The 23,701-nt window shown below is 39.3% G+C and overlaps 2 protein-coding genes across 5 annotated transcripts; both read right to left on the bottom strand.

The window, feature by feature from the left end:
* Positions 1-367: 367 nt before the first annotated feature.
* incenp (inner centromere protein) lies at positions 368-13,030 on the bottom strand. Of its 2 annotated transcripts, XM_078257137.1 has the most exons (21): positions 12,838-13,030; positions 11,594-11,742; positions 11,343-11,453; positions 10,623-11,239; positions 10,463-10,499; positions 10,185-10,254; positions 9,944-10,076; positions 9,761-9,797; positions 9,040-9,127; positions 8,771-8,911; positions 8,341-8,358; positions 6,966-7,075; positions 6,733-6,853; positions 6,526-6,636; positions 6,026-6,183; positions 5,377-5,497; positions 3,094-3,174; positions 2,735-2,770; positions 2,291-2,353; positions 2,016-2,166; positions 368-1,740 (listed from the first exon to the last, which is right to left on the bottom strand). In XM_078257137.1, the coding sequence occupies exons 2-21, from the start codon at positions 11,731-11,733 to the stop codon at positions 1,565-1,567; spliced, it is 2,520 nt and encodes an 839-aa protein (XP_078113263.1). In that variant the 5' UTR covers positions 11,734-11,742; positions 12,838-13,030; the 3' UTR covers positions 368-1,564. The 2 variants fall into 2 exon arrangements, with proteins under 2 accessions (XP_078113263.1, XP_078113264.1); XM_078257138.1 differs by lacking the exon at positions 8,341-8,358.
* Positions 13,031-13,750: 720 nt separating this feature from the next.
* pgghg (protein-glucosylgalactosylhydroxylysine glucosidase) lies at positions 13,751-21,709 on the bottom strand. 3 transcript variants are annotated; one of them, XM_078257133.1, is made up of 14 exons: positions 21,447-21,709; positions 20,672-20,989; positions 20,374-20,584; positions 19,856-20,291; positions 19,657-19,776; positions 18,556-18,687; positions 18,368-18,479; positions 17,841-17,913; positions 17,625-17,761; positions 17,403-17,536; positions 15,992-16,087; positions 15,794-15,891; positions 15,466-15,689; positions 13,751-14,132 (listed from the first exon to the last, which is right to left on the bottom strand). In XM_078257133.1, the coding sequence occupies exons 2-14, from the start codon at positions 20,913-20,915 to the stop codon at positions 14,056-14,058; spliced, it is 2,094 nt and encodes a 697-aa protein (XP_078113259.1). In that variant the 5' UTR covers positions 20,916-20,989; positions 21,447-21,709; the 3' UTR covers positions 13,751-14,055. The 3 variants fall into 3 exon arrangements, with proteins under 3 accessions (XP_078113259.1, XP_078113261.1, XP_078113262.1); XM_078257135.1 differs by having other exon boundaries at positions 20,672-20,983; XM_078257136.1 differs by having other exon boundaries at positions 21,524-21,709.
* Between the last annotated feature and the right edge of the window lie 1,992 nt (positions 21,710-23,701).

The following is a 23,701-nucleotide window of genomic DNA, read 5'->3' as shown; positions in this document are numbered from 1 at the left end:
CATTTAAATTATTAAATATCCATGTGCACGGTACATACAAATACTTTTACACAGCGTAAATATACGTCTTGTAAACTGCAGATTCATTAAAATTAAGAGTGAAAAATCGTACAAGGCATTAAATAAATTGGATACTATATTTAGCTAAGTGAAAAGGACTTTAAGAGGTTCTAGTTTATCACAAATGTAGATACAGTTGACAATCTTACCACGAGGTTCATTCAGTTGCTGTTCTGGAGCTTTTTATAATAGCAGGTCTTCCTCAGCAGATGAAGTTTGCCCAGTTGTGGATTTTTCTGACCTCTTTAAGGATATTACCTCCATGCTGGCAAATTGCCAATTAATGACTTACAACCATAGACTAATATTTACAGTCAATGCTTACAATTTATTTTGAAGGTACAATCAAATATTAAGCCAATTTGTTATGGGCTGCTGGGTGACATAGGTAATTTTAAAGCAGACCCTTTATATGGTAGACAGTTTGACATGTCATAGCAGGAAAAAAAACTGTAAACATGATAAATGGCTACATTCCATTCAGATGTTACAGTTCCAGTGATCTGGTGTAGTACATATGATGCCTTTGAGTAATGACTTGTTGATACAGCTCAAGTACATTTCCAGGATACTTGCGTGACATGGATCTCCACTAGATAGGTAAGCAAATGTCTGCCATAAAAAAAATCTACTACTACTGGGATATAAATATGTGGAAGTTCCTAATCAAAAGGGCGTTTATCAATCAAGTTGGCTGAAATAAAATGTGTTAATTTAAAAGACCTGGCAAACCCATGCTACATCCACACAGGTGATTTTATTTGGACTGATCTCCCTGACTAACTCTTTAGCACCTGTGAAAAAATTATTTTTATCATTTTTATTAGTACAGAGTCCAGACACCTGAGCAGAGGTCCAATCAGCTGAAATAACTGCTGTGTGCAGTGCATTTAAAGCCACAGAAATGTTCAGCTGTATTGGATTCCATAAGATCTCAGTAAATGTTGCCAATACTTAAGCCTTCTGCTAACCGTAGCCAAAGGCTGAATATTTAACACTTCACTGATATTGACAGATTTTATTCATAAACATGAATCACAGTATGCGATCTCAACTGGCTCTATACATTTACTTTCCTTAGGTGTCATGTATTACCACATCCAACCAAAAGTTGAAACCTACACATTTTTTTCTTGAACCATTTTAATGCACCTGAATAAACCTATTACATAACAGTTCTAATATAATTTACAGTTGGTAAACACATTATACAAATGAAAGTTTTACTGATTGCTGGCAAAAACATTTAAACGTTCACATCCCACTCAGTTATAATACACACCCATTTTCAAGTACAAGTCCAAGCGTTAAGCATCAATCACTTATGTATCACCATGATATTTTACATACTAGTAAGAATATTCCTAAAAAGTTGATGACCATTACCTGTAGGCATGTATTACCCAACACAGTAAAACAACCAGAAAAACATGTTACTTTATTGGAAGCCAGCTTTAAAACAAAAATCAAACTTTATACAGCAACGTGTATCAGTGTACAGACGTTACTTGCCTCCAATTGGAGGAGAGTGCCACACAGCAGAGCTGGTGCGTTTAAAATAGCGAGGCTTGCTCTTGTAAAAGATGTTTTCCAGTTTTGGTGGTTCAATTGTTCCGAAGAAAGAGTCTAAATCAGGAGGGTTGAAGTACTGCTTCATAATTATCTGCTGCAGATTGTGACCTGGGAGGGGAACAATTAAAATACAACATGCATACAACATGAGACTGACATCACACTGTGATACAGAAAAAACCTGTAAGCTACGCATTTAAAAAAAAAAAAAATTTAAAAAAAAAATTAAAAAGCTACGATAGGACAATTGATGTTTGAGGAAGGGGTTTAGGTGTTAACCTAGTACATTACTAAATTGGATTCATAACAACGCCACAGCAGTCCAGGTATATTGAGTTTGATGATCATCATAATAAATGACAGTTCTAATAAATCATGCCCACCTTCGGCCCAGGATGGAATAGGTTTCCTTGGGGCAGACTCATCATCAGTAGAGTCGTCACTGTTTTGGTCCATCCCGTAATCCTCTGCACTTTTGGACATAAAGGGTTTTTTGCTGCCCGTTGGCGTGATAGAGTATGATTGTGGCGATTGCTGCAGAGAAGAATAAAATACACGTTATGAGGCTTTACGCTGATGAGAAATTATTTTCATCATGTTTTAAGACAGAAATGTATTCAATACATGTGACAAAAAAAATAAAAAAATAAATAAGTACCTCAATATCCACGGTCACATTAAGGCCACCACCTTTTCCTACAGGCGTGCTCATTACTGAGTGCTGCAAAGATTAAGAAGAAAAGTGGTGAATATGTCTTTCACTATTGCTTAAAAAAAAAAATAAAAAATTCTTGTTGAGTTCTAAGCCTCTAGTCATACAATGGATATTTAGTTAATCTTGTGTGTGAGGACATACATGCACTACTGTCACGCTATTTCATTGATCAACAGGTCCAACACATGCTGCAATGTGCCAACAAAGAGAGGGAAGAAGACTGCAAGCTAGTAATCCTGGATGTAAACCGTGCCAAAAATAGGTGTTTTTCCCTATGGACATATCTGAAAAGGTGAGGTTGTCCTATTTTCAGGGTCTAGACTTTTAAACACCAAAATTACCAAAAGTAAAAACTAATTTTCGGAGTGGCTGTGATTAGTTTCTTACCTCGATATCCACAGTCACATTCAGGCCAGCAGGAGGCTTCATTACAGAGGGGAAAAACAGAGGTATATTAAGCTACAAAACGTAGGCTGCTACAGTATTATGCACTTTAAAGCATCTATTAACCATAATGTGGATAATCTAATAACATATTGATTGCGACTATTTGAAAAAGTGTCTGAATAATCAAGCTAAGTAAATAAAACCATCTGCATGGTTAGATGAAGTGAGAAAACATGTTGTAATTTTGGTGGACCGCCTCTTTAAGTAGAGATTAATTAACATTTAAATCAACTATTTACTTATTTTTAACTGTGCAGGTGTACTTAAACTAAAGCTTAAATTTAACCCTGAAGGTTTACCTGTGCATTAGCAGCCTTTTTAGCAGCAGCTTCTCTCTCTTTGGCAGCTTTCTCTTCTGCAGCTAATCTCTGCTGCTGCTCCTAGTGGAACACAGAAAAAGGCACATGAACAACCAGACGGCCGAGCAGCCAAAATAACAAACCCAGAGCTGCTGAAAATTTGAATACGTTAACGTTAAGAAAATGAGTGGACCATTTCTCCAGAGAGTTGTTCCACACGCAGGAGGGTCTGGCTAGTACACAGCATTCCGGGATGGGAGAAAAACATGCTCTGGTTTACTGGCATTTCTTTAAAGTGCCCATATTATGAAAAAAAAAAAAAAAAAACACTTTCTGGGATTTGGGGTGTTCTTGTGTGTCTCTGGTGCTTCCACACACATTCAAACTTTGAAAAAAATCCATCCATGCTGTTTTGAGTGAGATACGGTTTCTGAACGTGTCCTGCCTTCAGTCTCCGGGTGAGCTGTTCAAAATCGGCAAACGAGCTGGCTAACCGCAACCGTTAGCTCGTAGCATTAGCATGCTAACGCTAGCATGCTACCTCGTTCTCAATTGCAAAGCACTGCTACAACATACACAAGTTCACCATAATCTACAAAAGAACTACTTACATGTGCGCCCTCATTTAGAAGTCTCCCAGCTAATCCTGCCTTGTAACTGACCAAAGTTGGAGAAACAGCCTCTTTTACTGTCTATGGAGCTAGCTAGCTGACATGATCTACATCTGAGCTACTGCGCATGTGCGAGTGCAATCAAAGATAGTACAGAAGAAGAAGAGGTCTCACTCTGTAGCTAAAACAGAGACCAGAACACAGAGTGAAAAGAGGATCTGCAGCAGTGAGAGAGCTGTGCAGTACAAAAAAAATGTTTTTTTGAAAATTAAACCATGTAAACCTATTCTGGTACAACCTTCAAATACAATTATAAACTTGAAAATGAGCATAATATGGGCGCTTTAAACCAATCACAATTGTCATGGGCGGCGCTAAGCTCCTCAATGAGCCGCTGTAAAATAGTCTTGCGAGAGAAGACAGTCTAGCTAGCTAGTCTGGCTTTTTTAACCCATGGGAAATCATGCGTTTTATCAATTTGCACTGTCCCCTTTCATAAAATAAACTGAACCGTCTCAATTTACCCTGCAGAGATCTGAGGAGCAGTTAGTCATAGTCCTCAAAAATCAACTGGAGTTTAAAATGCCAACACAAAGAAAGCGGAAGGAAACAGACATTGGCGAAAATACATGCATCCGGCGGAATTTCCTGCGGCACCGGAGCAATCCTGGAAGTGGATTGCTCTATGGATATAGACTATGGACATGGTCACTTTGGAGGTCCTTGTGAAATTATATGCCACAACAAACAATCCAACAAAAATTTCCTGAAACTCCCATTTGACCAATAAATGGTCATTAAACAGGGTTTCTGCAGGATTTACCAAGTTCAATTCACAACTTTAACCCCATATCAGGATTAACCAAGTGATGAATCAATTAAGTTTTGTTTCTAAAATCAGCGCTCGCCCATTATAAAATGAGCTTCTTAGCTATTATACAGGTCTGATGGTGTTGACTACACAGGAGTATTAAACAGCCTCCTGTGCACAAAATCCACTGTCAGTTTACAGGCGTGTAATGTCACCCAACAGCCCAGAATCAAGGATAAAAATATTTATAGCTAACATTACTGCCTACAGCAGGTAAGAGAGCAGCTTTTCTTTTTTTTTGGAAAATGACAGCAATGCTAGGAGGTAGAATTAAAAAAAAAACACCAGAATTTGAAGTAGAGTGAGACCTTCCTCCTTCATCTCCCCTCTCCTGTACGAGTACTTATTAATTTCATCCCGATGCCGCTATATAGCTGCAATTCTATAAGAATTACTTTTGTTTGTTTACTTCAGCGCATCTGCATTGGTAGAACAGCCAATAGGAACGTCCTCTCTCTGGGGAGACTTTGGCCCTGTGATTGGCCAAAGGCCCCCGTTACGGGATAGATTTCCTAAAGCATGAATAAAGAGCCAAGGAGGAAATGCATAAGTCTAGTAACTCTCAGACCACATGCTAAATGATTATGGTATTTTTGCCCAAAGACACCAAAAATAAAACTTCTTACCCTAGCTTTAAGACACTTTTAAGACCTTCTATAAACCCATCACAATGCTGAAATTTGCCTGAAAATACTGTGTTCTAAACATGACGGTGTTTGAACTTGTTACGTTTCTTGGCTGGTCCACTATCACCGTTTAGACACTTTTAAGACATTTTAGTTCCAAATTTCAATTTCTTACCAGTCTTCTTTTTTCCTCAAGCACCTTTCTTTTCTCCTCCAGTTCTCTCCTCTCTTTTTCCCTCGCTGCTCTCTCCAACTCCCGTTGCAGAGCGAGAGCTTTTTCTTTTTCCACTCGCTCCCTGAAAACAAGACATCAAGTCAGTAAGGCAAGGGAGCTTTATTTCTATGGCACATTTCAGCAACAGGGCAATTCAAAGTGCTTTGCATAAAACATTAAAGAGCAGTTCAAAATGATTAAAAACTAAATTAAAAAGACGAGAATAAAATGTACAGTGCAGTATAAGAACAAGTTAACCAAGTCCAACTCGGGCCTCCCAGGGGACTTTACCAGTTCCAAACTGGTCCTACTGTTATTTTAAAATATAGTCGTCACTATAAGTCTTAGTTTCTTTCTTGGAAAAACCTTCGCAAAAACCCTTTTTGTTGAAATTCACATTTTGTAATTAGTGGTAAAACAAACAAGTAAATACAATACAAAAAAAATAAAAACAATTAAAATACCTCTTTTACTGTCTTCACCAATGCAAGTTCCAGTTTAATACAGCTTTACTTTAAAAGATAAGACTACTTAGTTTATAAAGTAGTAGTTAACAATAGTACCATAATACATGGTACTATTGTTAAGAGAATTAAAGACAATAGAATACCTTTCAGCAGCAGCTAGTCGCTCTCTCTCCAGCTCTCTCTCCTGTTCTCTTTTCAGCTCCAGCGCTCGGCGAGCCTCAGCCAGCTTACGAATTCGCTGCTCCTCCTCCTCCTCGGTCTTCTTCTTGGCCATTAACTCCTGCTGCCGCTTCTCTTCCTCCTTAAGTTTTAAAGAACACACAAGAAAAGCCTGATTGCAATATGTAATGGCAAAACAAAAATGAATTTACTAAAAACAAGTTTTTCCCTACACAACAAGGTGATTTTTTTCCCCTCAGGGTAAAAGTCATCTACACTCTTCAGAAAATGTGATATGGCTTCAAATGAACTGTAAAGTGCTCTGCATGCAAGTATTTAATAGTGACATTTTGCTTTATGCTACATGTAGTCTGTAACAGCAACAACATTCTTTGCAGTGGCACAAGATTGATATAGGGCACCAAACTAAGCACAGCTCCAGCAAGAGAAATTATTACAAAAATGAATAAAAGTGTTGTCTCACTGCTTGCTGAATCTTCTTCCTTTTAGCCTCTTCTTCCAACTTCCTCTTCTGCTCCAGCTCCTCTTGACGTTTCATGGGCCCCTTCTTCTTGGCCTTCTCGTCTGCCTGACGCTGCACGAAGAGGCACAATACCAAGCATTAGACAAATGGGTTCCATCTGTTTTTGAATGAACATACAGATTAAGAGTCACCAAATTTCTTGCATACCTTATCATTTTTCTCATCAATATTAGCCATTTTTTGCTCAATCTTCTTTTTCTTTTCCTCCTCCCTCTGCTCTTCTTTTACTTTGGCCTCAAACACTCTTCTAAGCCTCTCATCCCTCTTCCTAGAACAAAAAAAAAAAAAAAAAAAAAAAAGTTAAAAAAAAAAACAAAAAAAAAAAAAAAATAGATTACCAAACCTTTTAGTCAGAGCGAGTAAAGCAGTTGAGTGTTAACCTTTTAAGTTCATCCTGCTTCCTTTTCTTCTCCTCCTCCATTTTTTTCATTCTTTCCTCCTCTTGCTCCTGCTTCTTCTTAAGTGCTTCCAGTTTGTGACGCTCTTTTGACTGAGAAATGAGAAAATAAGGATTTAGGAAACTCGCGTTGACAGAAATCAGCTAATTAGAACCCATTGTAATAGGTGCCAAAAGAACCCAAAGTACCAGGTGGAGTTCATTCATGTGGAAACGGATCACCATACCAGTTGAATTGACGGATGAAGCAAAAATCCATCCTGACAGACTGTTATTGCCATGGTCTTAAAGAGTTAAATCAATTTTGTGCTAAGACTGCTGAACTGCAGAGGTCTTCCCATCCTTTGATCATTAGTCTCCAAACTACTGTGTGGACTATTTCAACAGACTAAGTGTAGAGAAAGACATCACTGCAAGTCATTGTTAAAATAACAAAATACAGACTTTAAAGCCTACACTGCTCACGGAAGAGTAATACTCAGGATAGATCTTGTGTAAGCAACATTAAACAAGCTACATTACCCAGCAAAACATAGCTCCAGTCATGTCCATGGTATTTAATGTAACAATAGTTTTATCTGACACACACAGCAGAAAGGAAAATACCCAGCACATCATTACAAGAGTCCCCCAAGAAGCGTAGCTGAATACCACCTGATTACAAGAACAAATTGCTCGTCAAAACACGACCCAGACCCCAAAAATGGCACAAAGACATTAGCTGCAGTGTGATCTCCCCACCAAGTACATTTTAATCCACTGACACTAGACACCGTTTAATGAACGACCCAAATAGTGAAATGGCTTCTGGTTCAGATGGATTTTTACTTAAATTTCTACTTCTGAAGATGATGTGTTTCAAAGTCAACAAACAGTGAGGTTACCAAAGCCAGTGTAGGTGGTTTAAAGGAGTGTGCGATTAAAAGATCGCAAAGAATGAGCTTTAGTGACCTGTGGGATCAGAGACGCCATCACCTAGAGTGCTAAAGTGCAGTTTGGGGTGTTGTTGAAATACAGTAGCCCCTTTCACAAACAGACCCTGCAAATTTGCAGGGCTCAATTATTGTGATATGGTTTGAGTCATGTACATGTATGTCTGTAGCATAGAGTCTGGTCCTACACATAATTCGACTTTTGAGTGATTTATCCGGGAAAGTTGCTGCTTCCGTTCTTACTAGAGCCCAAATTTAACAGAAATCTCTCTAAATCAAACTGATTCAGAAAACGCTATTTACATGTGGAAGTGTGAAAGGGGCTTCTCTACGGTATGTGGTAAATGAGGAGAAAGTTACACCGTGGGATATTAGACACCATCAAATGACCACAAACAACAAACAGTGCTTCCACACTACACTTACCACTATACCAACGCTTAACTGGGGGAAGGGGAGAAAAAAAAACATCTAAATAAGAGGACCACATAATTTGATAGCTCAAGACAAATGTGAGCCACAATATTTTTTAAGAACACACACTCATTTTAATACAACAATTTTAATTCATTTTGAGACATTTGCCCTTGTTTGTGTGTGCTGTTGCAAGTTACAACAGCTTCTGAAAGACATCACTCTTTGAGCCAGTAGATTTTAGTCAGTACGTTGAGATGTCTAAAATTGTTATGGCACCAATCTGGACCCATTTGGAAGCATCAATGTGGGCAAAAACACAGCAGATCAAAATCTGGTCCTTCTCTTTACTGTGCTTTGTCCCCCTCAGCCTGCCAGCGTTGCAGTCGAGCTCCACAGTGCGAGCATACCACTGCATAGCAAAGTTAGGCAAACAGCTTACCTTCGGATCAACCTTTAGAGGAGTGGTGTGTTTAATGAAGGATTTGATAACAGCAGTCCGGCCGAGGGAATTTGGAGCCATCATTAGCATCTGATTCTTCTGCACAGTGTGGAGAAAAGATCTCATGTTTGGTCTCATTGCCTATGTTGTAATAAGAAAAGAGAAGTTCCAAAAGATAACTATTTGATCCACTCATTAATTTGTACATATATACACACACACAGATATTTTCCATTTCTTAACCTTCGGCAAGATTTTTTTAATCTTACACTTTGACTTTTCTTGGGAGGAGAGTGCCTCTTTGTGGGACTTTCCTCTGCAGTGTCTGGTGCTTTGCGTTTGGTACTCAGGCGTGAACTGGAGACAGAAATATATATATTTTTTTTAAAGACACAACACAGAATTTATTTAAAAGTCTGAACAATATGTGCTTTAATCAATCTGTCCAGAAATGATTATTTATTTAAATTGATTATGTGATCGCATAATTCAATGCATAAATCAGCCAAAGTCCACATTATTTTTATATATATATATATATATATATATATATATATATATATATATATATATATATATATATATATATATATATATATATATATATATATATATACATACACACACACACACACAGAAAGTTGAAAAATGTTGCGTTTACTTCACACAAGAGCAGCCATTTCCCCCTGTTGCCATGGGAACGTTATGAAGCGACGTAATTACGCGACGTGAACATCATCGAAAAGCTGCAAACCCCGCGATGAAGCCATGATGAAACTGCAGTTCTTGCAAGTTCCCGCAATTTCATCACATAAAATTGCATAAATATCCTGCATATTCCATCGCATTTTTTAAGAAAACGTGCCGTGTAATCAAGGATTTTTGCCCGCAACAATCACAAAAAAAGCCGCATTTTTCTGGAAGGACTGTTTAATTTCATTGCACACATCAGACAGTGCAGTCATTTAGTAACACACAAAAAGCACTCACCTGCGACCTGACTGTGGAGTCTGGTGCTTTCCAACGACTGAAACACAAACTTACGTAATTAGCAGATCCAAGTTACATATAGCTACAAAACCATCTGATACCATTTCAAGTTTACGATCAACAAGAACTATCAACTATAATCTAATCATAAAAACCAATTAATAAAATGGCAAGTTCCCATACCCGTTTTCTTGTTGGGAGTGCTCACTGTTTGTTCAGTGGTAAACAATGATGGGGGTGCAAGTGTAGCAGAGTTTGCTGCCACAGATCGAGTAATGCGCCCAACAGATGACCGTAAGCTCTGGTTAATCTGGATCTACATGCGTTTGATACAAATAATGTAAAAACACAAAACATTAGCTGATCATTAACCAAAGGACAAATTCAATTTGACACTTTAATAGACAAAGACATATATTCATACCTCTAGAGTTTCCTTCAATTCTTCAGCTGCAGCATTATCCTCTGTGTCTGCACTAACAGCGTCTAACACGCTATAACAGTGAATAAATATGGGTAAGAAACGCTTCAAAACAAATACAAGGATTAAATTCATGTCCAGTCACATAATAATACGTCACGTAATTTAGCAGTCACTGTTGCAAATAGTTGAAATTCTAGATTCAAAAACACAGATTTTTCTTTTCCATTAAGATGGCAATATATTCACCCATGCAAAGAAAAATGTTAGTCATTACTCACGCCTCTCTATCCTCTTCAGAGTCCATGCAAGAGTCCTCTACAAATCACAAAAAAAAAATAGACAAATATAAAATACAGATTAGTGGCAATCAAAGTGTGGAAAAATGTCTAATGTTTGGCATTTTATGTAATTATAAACCAAATATAGGTAATTTCTCACCATCAATGTTGCTGCTACATGTGGAGTTGCCCATGCGAGCCCCCTTCCTCTTAAGCATGGAACGGCGTGAGGCGCGGCGAACAGACTCCTGTGTCATACTGTGTCGCAGACCGGCCAGCGAGTGACGTAGCTTGAGGGAGCACCGTACAGAGCTCCGCCGGGAGCTTTGAGCTGTGCCGGCTATTGCAATCTTAGCAGCTGTACGGCCAGGAGAAGGCTGCAGTTTTTTAGCAAACTCAGCAGACAATCGGTCTGATGAAGAGATGCTGACAACAACCTCGGGCGAAGGTATCGCAGGTGGAGACTTGGCAGCGCTACGTATGGAGTCCGTCTTGTCTTCTGCATTGTTCTCCTTGTAATTTTCGTCCACCTCTTCCTCCTCTACCAGCTCCGGCTTCTTGTTCTGCACCTCCTCAGTTTTACAGCTGCCATGTGACTGGCTCACATCCTCAGCCACCTCAGACTTCGTCTGTTTGTTTTTACGAGTGGTGCGTTTAGGTTGTGTGGTGGTGTTGGCTTCAGAGGTGGAAGCCTTGGGAACTGTCTCTTCTTCAGCAATGAAGTTCAGTGATTTGACAGAGGAGCCACGAAGGTTACTGCGCTTCCCCTTTGAAAATCTGGACAGGAACAGTTACAGAGGCACATCAGGTTTAAAATGATTCAGGTTTGAAGACATGTGTAACTTTTGATTTTATTAAAACAGTAATAAAAGCAACAAACCTTCGTCTGGCTTGATTTTCTTCCTGATGTGCCAAGGATACACGCTTCCTGCGACTACTCTTTTTCTGAGATGGCGTTTTTGGCATCAATTCTGGTTCAGCATTAAAATCTCTGAAATAAAAAGGAAACAGCTTCACTAAACCTTAAAGACAATTCTTAAGATGAATAACAGATTTCTGAAGATGAAAACTTGTAATAACAGACCTAAAGGTTTATTTAGTGGGTTTTTAATGACATTTCTTCAAACCTACCTTGAGAACATGCGGTTGGCCTCTTGTTGGATCTCCTCAAGCCAAACCATGTGGACATTATCAATGTCACTGGTGAATTCTTGTGTTTTATCATAAAACATTTCCATGAGGGATTGTACAGATGATCGTATGGAGTTCATGTTGACGGCCTGGGGGAAAGATTGCACCGTTAACCAGGACAAGCTGGAACAGACTTGAAATGATCAATTTACATTTTGTTATGCATCAATAATTAACCAAAAACTACTGCAGCCATTATCGACAGAGAACATGTTATATTTAATGGGGAATCTGAAAAGAGGTCCTTGTTTTGTCAATGTGAATTGACACCAACAAATCATGTTTACCATACGCGTCACACAGTTAAAAAAAAAAATTCCTTTCTTCCATTATAGCGACATAGTAAATAAATCACATTGACCGTTTGGTAATTTATCCTCATGTACAAAAAAGGGACGCGCGCGCACACATACAGTTTCCTTTAAAAGGTTAACGTCCTTGAACACTCACAAAAAAAGCAACTTCACTAAATGTATTTTCAAATGACAGCCAATGTTGGGTAAATTGCTGCCTAAAACCTTTTATAATATTTGAACTTTGCAAAGTTTGATTTGATAAAGTAATACTCGTCACAATCACAAACAAAGTAACAAAAGTAAAGTGTACCTATGCGTATTTATGGTTGTCTTTAGTCTTGCATTGTCAGATCCATTTTGCACTGGTCTTTGTAAATGTAGCTAATCGGTGCATTCAGTGTCCTCTGTTTTCGCGGACGGATTGGTATGGGCTATTTAATAACAATGTGGTCGACAATAACATCATGTCGTTTTCATGTTAACGTTACAGCAGCACTGACACATCGTGTTGCAACAAATACAGAGCACATTAAAACATGTCTAACATAAACCTAAGCGTTTTATGATGTGAACAGAATTAGCTAACGTTGACGTTTCCCAGGTAACACATTACGTTAGCTAGCTAGCTAGCTAAGTTAACATGAAACACTCAAATGTGACCAACGATTGCAACACCAAAGAGTCAAATGATGCCAGGTGCTAACCTAATACTGTGACAGGCTTCCATAGAGATATGATGAATTAATTTAACTGAGTTGGTGACAACTGTTTATTTATAACTGCTCTGCAATGTTAAAAGGCTAACGTTACTAACGTTATGTTAGCCAGCTAACGTTAGCGTTAACTTACCTATTGTCTTTGACGTAGAATAAATAGCGTTAACGTTACCTTTGATATACGTGTCTCTGGCAGGGGAATCCGATGCTCGTTGCTCAGCTAATTTTTTAAGTTAAATCAGTCGCATACTGACGTAAAAATAAATGTGCTACAATGAAAGACTTTCCACCTTCCTTTATAGCTCGTTTAAACTAGCTATTGCAGTCCTGTCTTCCCCACTAACCCGCTGAAACCGTTTTACCGTGTTCAAAACTTTACCAGCCAATCCCGAGGAGAAGCTCAGTGACGTTTGAGGGGTTGTTCGATGTGTTGTTTGTGACTATCCGGAAGGGCGGACCCCGCCGTTCGGAACAATAGCGAGCGATGGCACGGGGTGTGGAAACCGTCAACACGTGATAACAAATCGAGCAAACCCAACAGAAGATCAGGGCGGAGTTACAGCGCTACTCAGATTTAAATCAACCATTGATATTTGGCAGGATTTGCCCCGCTCCGCCCACCCAACTCAAACAATTCTGACAGTTTCCTCTCCTGTTCTTTTCTTTTTCATGCAATAAAACACGCAGAAATGTATTTTAAGAAACTCTAAAGTATAACCATGATGGGGCATTTTGAGAGGCACAAACTGTATATATATATATATATGTATATATAATATATATGTATATATATGTATATATATATATATATATATATATATTTATTAAGTGAAGATACATTTTATGGCCTCTGTCTGTCCTCCTGTCACATCCTCTCCTGCAGTAGGACGGTTATTGCCTCCCTCCAGTAAACAAAGGTTCAGGATATTTGAAGTCACACAACAAAGGCTATAGTGACTCAGCTCACTTATACCCCTTTCCCACTGACCAAAAGAAAGACCACTAACATCTGGCTCTTGTGATTAGTTGGAAAGGTTACAATCAACATTCATTCCTGGGACAAATTACTGCAGTAGTCACAGGTATTTATTGTAAGGTGAACATTTTTTATCTGTATTGTTTTCTACTTACAACAAATCCACAAAAATGCACAGAATGTAAAGAATTATATTTGAATATATTTAATTGAAAATATAATATAATTTGTTAATGGTTTTGTAACGTAGCAAATTATAATACTATATTATAATATTGTAAGAATTTCATAAATTTTTTCCATGATTTCCTAAATGAATGGCAGCATACAACTTAGCTTAGATATAGAATAACTTGCTCAACATATATTTCATTGTGGGTAAATGGAATGATGAGGAGGGTCATGGTCTCCGTTTCAGAGAGGCCAACAGGAAGACGTCACAGCCAGTTTACAAACACACCCGGACTCTGGAGGAAATGTTACCGGCTTCCCTGAAAATATAGATGTATACAAGTAAATTAATAATAATCTGTTACTGCATCAGTGCCATTAAGAAATATGAGATATGAAATCAAGGAACAAAGTAAGGATAACACAGTTCTATATAAAATCACATGAGACTTGGTGCAACATGATAATTCACAGAAAAATACACACACATGAAATCAAACAAATACCTTGTAGAGTAACTGTCCAGTAACATTTCCCCTCTATGGAAACATATCATGTATCATTTTGGATTGTGGTGCAGTTTGCACTCAAGTATATTTATTAATAGCATTTTGGCATCTTTTAATCAAATTATTGAGAAACTGAATTCCTCTCGGTGTCAATTGTTTTTGTAAACCAGCAGCTATATATCCTCCGTGTGCGACAACTGCCATCACAGTCCCCAGATTCACTCGTACATACAGTCTACTGAATCCCATTGTCTCACAAGGTGGCTACATTCAGACTGCATGCAAAATCGGCCAAAATCAGATTTTTTTTGGGGGTCAAGTGACCAGGTCAGACTTCTTCAGAAGTAGTGTGAACACTCAAATGTGCCCAGATCTAATTTGAAAAAATCAGATTTAGACCACTTCCATATGTGGTCCTTAATCAGACACAGGTCAGATTTTTTTCAATGCGGCCGCAGTGTGAACAACCAAGGCAGATTTGATGCGACTTTTACATCAATCTACATCGACATTTGTCACAATTATGCGCCGGCGGGAGTTAGCCCTAGACACAGACAGTAAAATTAAAAACTTGACTAGGCATCCACACAGACCTCTGTAGTGAATTTGCAGCCATAACCCCGCAAAAGGCCAAAATAGCTAATTTGGCTCTCTTTCTCTTCATTCTTCTCTTCCTCAGCACCTGCTCATTAATGTTACGGCTGCCATTACACAAACATTTTGAAATAAAAGCGAAAATGCTTACTTCCTCCATAACCTCCCTAACTTTAGTGCAACAGCGTGCTGCGTCTGATGTCATTGTCATTGTTCTTTTGCGCATGCGGGTCAGTTCGAAACCGCAAACAGTTCACACTGGAATCTGATATAGGCTACATTTTAATAAGTAATGTGAACAGCCAAACAAAAAATCGGATCTGAGCAAAAAATCCAAATTAAGCATTAAGACTTGCGGTGTGAACGTAGCCTAACAACCCTTGGAGCCCCCCGTTTTCTCAGCTTTATGGGAGTCGTGATAGTAGACTGTCATAAAAGCCTGTCTGTCTTTTGCCACTAAAAATTGCTCTCCATTATTTTCTCCCTGGATAAAGCCAGATGGTGCCATTTCTAGAGTTACTATCACTGCTTGTTTTTGCTTGTGTGTTACCTGGTGTGAGAGGGATTTTAGTTCCTGATGCTTTCAGGATAACCTGCAGATCACAGGACTGAGTGCTGCCAGCACTGTTTGCCTGTTCCCTCAGTATGATACAAACTTCGTCTTTCCTCAGCAGCCAGTCCATCTGACTGCCCAGGTAGTTCACACCACGGACGCAGAGCTCAGAAATGTCATTGGGAAGAACAGGGGAAAAGGCCAGGCATTTCTTCTGAACTCTAGGAAAAAAAAACACAGCATGTCAATCTTTATGTTACTGTAACTGTACAGTTACTGTAAAGTGCTGTGTACATATTTAGGTGTCTTTTTATTGTTAACTGACCTGAAGCCAGTATAACCAAACAGCACAGCTTGCAGGAATCCCCCCATCCCTGTAAGAAAATTGACTGCACCAGAGCCATCTGATGATTCACTCCATACCTGGGAGAAGAGATAATCACACATTCACTGGATATCCAGTAAAGAGGCATTTATTAACATGATGTGGCTGTGTGAGAGAGAGAGAGAGTGAGAAGGACACCTGGAACGGTCCCTGGATGTTTTTGAAGCACTTCTCAAGTAAATGTTGAGCTTTCTCAGCCTCCCCCAGCTCCAGCCAGCCGATTGCAAACATACCCTTATAATGAAAAGCAAAAGCATTGGAACAAAAAATACACTAATTTATAGTAAATTAACAGCAACAGGCTTTTACATTCAATGCAAGTGGACACTGTAAAACATAATTATGTGTACGACAAGCAACTAAAAACTAACTAATAAAATTAGACTAACTTATTTACCTGACAGTTATTGATACTATTGTTACTTGCAGATCAAGATTTTTGCAGATCAAGATTTTACACAACCTGTGATGAGCTTTTAAAACAAAACTGTTATAGAAATGAGCTCCACCTCCACCAGCCTCAACATTTAATTTGGTTATAATACTTAAATCCTACAATAAAACGCTGACAGGCCATTCTACAGCATAACAAGTACTTTCACTTTTGATACTTTTAAAGGTGCAGTAGGTAAGACTTATAAAACTAACTTTCTGTCATATTTGCTGAAACTGAACCTATGTTCCAGTAGAACTACATGAAGGTCATTTAAAAAAAAAAAAATCCAGCTCCTCTGGCACCACCTACAGCCTGTAGTGCAATTTGCAAGAATCCACCGCTCCCTGTTCAGATGCACCAATCAGGACCGGGGGGGTGGGTGTCTAACTGCGTGTCAGTCACTGCTCATGCACACGCATTCATTCTCCATTGTGGGGGGAGGGGCTTAGGAGACTGTTTTGGCCTCTAGCGGAAAGCGGGGGAGGGACTGAGAAGTTGTCGATGTTGAAATCTTTTGGCTAAGTCCTGGATCTTCACAATCCTACCTACAGCACCTTTAAATAGATTTTGTACTTTAAAGCTGCATTCATGTTTTTTTTGGCCAAGAAGCTGTAAATACATTGATTTAATGTGTTAGCAAACAGTTGCCTTTTTCACATCCAGCAGTTACAGAGCAACATAAGCATGTATAACGGTCTCCTATATGCTGGGCAGGTACCAGTGTTTTATCAGAACTCAGCTACTTGCTGCTGAAAACCGTGCTAATGAAAGCTGTGAGAGTCAACCAAAACAATAAAGTTGCAAGCCATAAAACCAAAGAAATTAGCTGGAAAATGTGAGAGCTGATCGGAACTCCTTTCACATATGTGTACTCATTTGATCTTTTGTTAATACAAAATATTGATTACAGCAGTTCTAAGTAATATTTTGAATGCAAGACTTTTACTTGTATTGTAGTATTTTTTATATTGTAGTATTGCTACTTTAGTTAAGAATCTGAACACTTCCTCCACCACTGCCCAGTTTTATTTTATAAATAAGTGTAATCTTAAAAAGAAAGTACATTCTGCAATAAATCTCTAATACAGTCACATACAACATGCTGTGTCTTACCCATGTCATAGCTGGACCATTAGGGTCTGTTACTAGCTCATACGCTTCAAGGTCATTTCTCCTGATCTCTGGGGACATTTGCAATCCAAGAGGATAACCCAACATCACTGTGTCTGCCTGCTTCACTGGATGACCTGTGGGAGGTACAAAAGACATTCTGACCGCATGTTATGGACATAATGTTCTTCTGCAGTTCAGTGTCAGAAAGGAACAAAAATGAACCTTTGATATAGCCATCAAACTCAGGATGGTACTGGGCTTCTTGGTCAAAAGGTATTTTGAGGTGTTCGGCCACTTCTTGCCATTCCTTTGGTGCAGGATGTTGGAGGCGGTCAGCCAATTCCACAGCAAACTGGAGACTGACAAATGAGAAACTTTTTGTATTATTGGTAATCATGAGTTAATATGCATTGCAGGGAAATATTCAAATACTAGTACCTGAATTTGGCCACTGTGTTTGTGTACACAGAGTTGTTGACATTGTAATAATACTCATCAGGTGGCATGACACCTGAATGGCACAAAAGGGAAGTGCTTCATAATATTTTCATAGAAACAGCCATGCAGTTACATATTAAAGATTACATGCATATCATACAGTTATGCTTCCAAGTTAGCCACAACATTTTAATTTACATCATCTTTTTAGGTATCTAACATGTATAAATATATTAATACATAAATCTGCCATTACAATGGCAATATAAAAAAGTGAATGAAATATATTTCTTAACAATGAGAGCCAAGTTATACCTTATTACAGAACTTGTTTTGTGGGTTTTTCCAGTAGTAGATGAGAGAAGTCAGATGTCTTTAATTTAGCTTTTATTAAAGAATTAGCCTGATAACCATGTAAAGCTAAACCGACTCGGTATAAATACCACATTTCCAATATATATATATATATATATATATATATATATATATATATATATATATATATATATATATATATATATATTTACCTAAGAGATGGTACTTCTGTTCCTCAGGGTTCCATGATGCTCTAGAAACCCAGTAATCAGCCACACCGTATATCACCTCCCTGCCCCGGCCCTCTGTGAACATGGACAGATCCTGCAACAAAGAGCTCTGCTAGTATTATCACACAGGGGGAGACACTGTGACGATGAGTGGGGACAAAGAAGCGTACCTCAGTGAGGTAGAGATAGTGTTGGAAGGCCAGGGTGACATCTCCATTTATGTGAATCTCTTGTTGTCCATAAATGTCTTCTGGACACACCTCCCTCCCTGACACTGCACTCTCCCATGGGAACTTCAGTCCCTGTGAAGATAACATCTTTTCTTCAGAAGACTTAGACACAGTTTCATGATTATTGTTAAAATATAGAACAGGAACACACACACACACACACACACACACACACACACACACACACACACACACACACACACACACACACACACACAAGACAAAGACAAAGAGTATCAGCCTTAAAATATATCCAACAGTGCTGTTATTTTGTTATTTATTTATATATATATATATACACACACTGTATATATGGCTGTTTGAGGCTAATGTTTTGCTAATAAAATAGGTAACCGTTAAATTACTGTTGGGCTAACTGTTGATGTGATGTATTTTACCTATTTTGTAGACTTCTATGTTTACTAGCATAATTTATTGTGTTGCACTTGCTAGGGGACTCAGCTAGTTTAAAAGTTTGGGAAATGTGCTTATTTGCTTTCAGAGATTTAGATCAGAAGATTGATACCACTTTGATGTCTGTATGCTAATTATAGAGCTTCAACAAAGTCAATTAGTTTAGCTAGGAAACAGCTAATCTGGTTCTGTACAAAGATAAAAAAAAAATGGCGATATTAACTTGTTGCATCTTTTTTGTTTAATCCATACTGTAACAAACAGAAATTCAAAAAGAGAGCCAGGCTACAGGCTAGCTCTTTTCCCCTGCTTCCAGTCTTTCGCTAAGCTAAGTTAAGCTAAACTAAGGCTCTGCTTCTGTAAATACATAGTTACAACACCTTTGCTCTAACTTTTGTTTATTGTATCAATAAGTGTTTTCTGATTTGTCACCCCTATCATTGAGTTCGTCATATTTTTTTTAAACAGTTTTTACAATTTTACAACTGCAAACAAGACCCAATCTTTTCTTCAACCTTTGTTGGGAATGTGTTCATTGCATAGTTGTGCACCTACATGCATAGTCAGTGAAACAGAGGAGTTTTGGTGACACCTATATCCCACTGATAATCATACTGATAATCATACCTTGAAGCCCTGCTTTTGGGCATTGTCTTTTGCGCCATCTATAGTTCCCACCCTGTACTCTAGCACAGCTCGGGCTAGCTTGGGGTAGAAGAGGGCTATGCCAGGATACATCCAGATGTCCTGTTACAGGAAGGCAGGGTCATCATACAACCCAAACAAACAGCATGTAGAGCTAACCATCAACTGCCACTAGCCTTACCTGGTCCCAGAAAACGTGGCCCCAGTAGTCCTGACCATCTCCACCATTAGACAACCCTCCTGGACTGACTCCACCAAACGAGCTGGAGGTGTCATGTATGGAGGGGAAGGCACTGAGGAGGTAAAACATGCAGCCAATCAGAGCCTTGCAGAGTCTCTCTGACCCTGCCACCTCCACCTGGCTCTCCAGCCACAGTTCTTTCCAGGCCTTCTCGTGAGACGGACGCAGGTTACCAGTCGCCATCAGATTCAGGCCCTTGTCAAAATTGGCCTCAGCAGTGTCTAAACTGTTGGCCACAACCAGGATGAAGCCCCAGCGAGCCTGGCTCTGCTCTGGAAGCAGTGTCAGAGTGGTGGGTATATGGGTCCAGATAAGGTGCACTGTGGGACAGGAACCTCCTGGGAACTCAGCAGTGGTCACTTTTCCTTGGATGTGACTGAGGGAGAGAGGGATGTTGACTGTGTAAGATATAATACTACTACTTTATAGTGCATTTTACACATTTTTGATAACCTTACCTTCCTCCTTTGTAATCAGGACCAGACTCGAAAACAATGTCTTTGCTCTGAGGCGTGAATGAACTGACCAGCCTAACAGTGATTGGCTCCTCTGAAGTCATCTGACGCACCAACAGAATCTCCATCACCATTAGGTTGGGGTAGTATCGGTGTGAATACAGAGATTGTGTGACTGTTACACTCGCTGAGCTCAGAGTGTGGGTAAAAATGCCTGGATGAAAAGATGAGACTATTACCAACGATAACTCTTCACAACACAGATTCCTGCAACCAGACAGTCAAACACTGCAGACACTACCTGTGTGGGTGTCCAGGCTGTAGGTGTGCTGGGCTGGTTCATCTGTCTCAACCTTCACAGTGAGAGGACAGGGGACATCTGCCCGGTGACAACGTCCACCTTCCCCATTATATACACCACCCATGTGCATGGTATTGCTGTACACCCTCCATCCCAGAAGCCCATTAGCCAGTGGAGGGAGGAAGCGCCGGTCACTGGGTAGAGTGTTGCTGGAGAAGATGTAAGGGTCTTCATCACAGGACATTGCTATGAGGTGGTCTTTACTTGGAAGTCTGGTTTTCTCCAATGTAGTCAGGGTTTGTTGAGAGGGTCCTAGTTCTTCAACAATGAACAATTATCTCACTTTACTACAAGTTAGCATGGTTTGAAAACATCTATATTTTGACATCAGTACTCTATTTGCAATAGTATACTCGCTCAATGAGACTATAATGGTTATGTGATGTATTTATGCAATATTACTGGACTAAACTAAAATATCTCAAGTTGCATGGGTATGAGACATTAGATCATTGCTAGAAACATTTAATGTGGAACACACACACACACACACACACACACACACACGAGCACCCAACAAAACAAAGAAAAGACAGACTCCTCAATAGTTAAGCATTTCTGAAATTAATAACTGCTTTGAAGACATTCATTGGCAACAATAATAAACATTCAATCTCAGCGATCAAGCTAAGCCACTCCTGAAAGTTAGCCGTCAGTCTGCATAAACGTCCAGCATAATTCACACACTACTACAGTGGGAATATTTCACTCTCACATGAACAGGAAGACGCATCTGTTTCTGCAACAAAGATGAGTTCTGGAAAAAAAGAAGAAGTAAATTGAAGATAAAACCTGCAGAAGTTCCCAAACTGCTTGTTCTATAAAGTTTATCCTACAAAAAAAAACAGCTTATGTGCTGTAATTCCTTTTACAATGCATGTCTACTGAAAGCAATAAACTCAAAAAGTTGCTGATAAAGTGGGTCCAAGTTAGGAGTGTCGAGTATCAACGCTGTAGGAGGAGGCCATGTAGCCCTCTATGCTGCAAAGAAAACATGGACATGATTATGGGTCTGCTGGAAGAAATGGTATGGATTTCATGTGGCGGATAAAGCAGAAAACCCAGCTGTGCAGTTTACACTAGATCAATAGATAACACCACTACAGATTGAACATGCTCGTTAGATTTCAGTGAAATGTCACTAAAGTGCACTTATCACACTATGTATGCTAAATCCTAGCTTTTATGAAAAAGGCTTAACAATATAAATATACACTTTAGTTTCAGTTGGACAGTTTGAACAGTCTTGTTACAGGCTGTAATGGTTGCCACTTAGCGTGTACATATTCATAATTAAAACATTAGGACCACTTGGCTGTAAAAATACTCTGTAGGTCACAATGAGAGGTGTTTACATTTCCATCCTATCTCTTCCGAGAAGAATCACATCACTCTCTCCAAAACTAAATCATGTCATCTCCACTCTGCTTACAAGTCGCTCTTAACTCCCTTTTTACCTTTTTTGCTGTTAGCTCTTATTTTACTCCTTACCCAATGAATCTACACAATCATTTGGGACAAAGCTTTTTCAGTCAGGGCCCAGAGCCTCTGGAACAAACCGCTTGAGGTTGGGGAAATAGGACTTCTCTTCTTAAAACATGACATTTTTACGGGAGAGCTTATTCTGAGTTCAATTTAACTGAATTTTACCTGAGTAGTACTTCTGAGTGATATTTCTTTTGCTAAATTACTGAAATCTGTTATTTACTCATACGTTTGTTTGTTCCATTGTGTAAAGCACTTGTAACCTGGTTTTTCAAAAGTACTGTAATGTTATATTATTATGACTATAATCAGGGTTGTAGGCAGGGCAGCCCCTGTCCAAATGGGGGCAATGGGTGGAAGTTATTTATGCAGCCCCACGATCAACCACATTTTTTTTAATTTAACATAGTACACCTGGGGCGCCCGGATAGCTCAGTTGGTAGAGCGGGCGCCCATATATAGAGGTTTACTCCTCAACACAGCGGGCCAGGATTCGACTCCGACTTGCGGCCCTTTGCTGCATGTCATTCCCACTCTCTCTCCCCTTTCATGTCTTCAGCTGTCCTGTTGAATAAAAGCCTAAAAATGCCCAAAAAATAATCTTTGAAACATAGTAGCCTACACCTAGTGATCAAGGTGTTGGCCACAAACTGCAAAATCCTCTTCAGCATTCAGCTGGGGTCCTTTGTCACGTCATTTCTCTTTCCCCCCTCATTTTCTGTCATTTCTCTACTGTTGCTATCAAATAAAGGCATACAATGTCCAGTAAATACTTTTGAGGTTTGTGTTAACATAAGCACAATATTTCTCTCGTGAATATTTCTTTTTCTTTTACGTAAGTGGTTCTGGAAAACAAGCTGTCAAAAATGTAAAAAACTGTAATCGACAAGACATTTTTTCACACTCAGCTCAACTGTAGCATTTCCTTCGTTACACCACTTGGTGGCGCTGAGGAGCTGTTTCTGTAACATCTGGCATCCTGCCGGGGATCAGAACCACAAACCCTGGGAAAAGCAGTGCTTTGTCCATATAAGGCTGCAATCCATCCGCTTCCCTCTTCCTCCCCAGCTCCCTTCCTCTGTCTTTCTCAGACCTGAAGGATATTTACAGAGAGAGTGCCTCGGCCAGCCTGCCCTGCCTTATTAGGAGCTCAGCTTGTTGTCAGTACTTCTACCCTGCAGGACAGTGGTCCATCTCTCTGCTCTCAGATGAGACAAACAGATGGATGACTGCTGTTAACTTCACTTTAGTGCAAATGGACGTGAGCTCAAAGACAACAGGACTTTCACAGCTTTTTACCCAGACATCTACCGAGCACTAATCCAGCACATGTAATGACGCTCAGTTCTATTATGTCAGTCAAGTCCCTCATGATGTACTGTCCACCTGGGAGCAGCAGCAGTAGATGAATGTAACAGTCCAAACATACTGTAAATACATCCGTTTTGCCCCGTTTCCTCTGTTAAGCTCAATGTGTAGCAGCTG

The sequence above is a fragment of the Sander vitreus genome, chromosome 8 (genome assembly GCF_031162955.1).
Source record: "Sander vitreus isolate 19-12246 chromosome 8, sanVit1, whole genome shotgun sequence".
Lineage (NCBI taxonomy): Eukaryota > Metazoa > Chordata > Actinopteri > Perciformes > Percidae > Sander > Sander vitreus.
Note: the sequence above shows the minus strand (reverse complement) of the source record. Positions and strands in the feature narration are given on the sequence as shown.

Bases quoted from the DNA above. Each gene is read 5' to 3' on its own strand.
- pgghg (XM_078257133.1), bottom strand. From the start codon at position 20,915: ATGTCCTGTGATGAAGACCCTTACATCTTCTCCAGCAACACTCTACCC. The intron at 20,292-20,373 runs GTAAGGTTATCA...TCTCTCCCTCAG, and splicing joins CCTGATTACAAAGGAGGAAG to TCACATCCAAGGAAAAGTGA. The intron at 17,762-17,840 runs GTACTAGTATTT...CTCATTTGTCAG, and splicing joins AACACAGTGGCCAAATTCAG to TCTCCAGTTTGCTGTGGAAT.
- incenp (XM_078257137.1), bottom strand. From the start codon at position 11,733: ATGAACTCCATACGATCATCTGTACAATCCCTCATGGAAATGTTTTAT. The intron at 6,184-6,525 runs GTGAGACAACAC...TTAAAACTTAAG, and splicing joins GGAAGAAGATTCAGCAAGCA to GAGGAAGAGAAGCGGCAGCA. The intron at 2,167-2,290 runs GTACTTATTTAT...TCTTCTCTGCAG, and splicing joins ATGTGACCGTGGATATTGAG to CAATCGCCACAATCATACTC.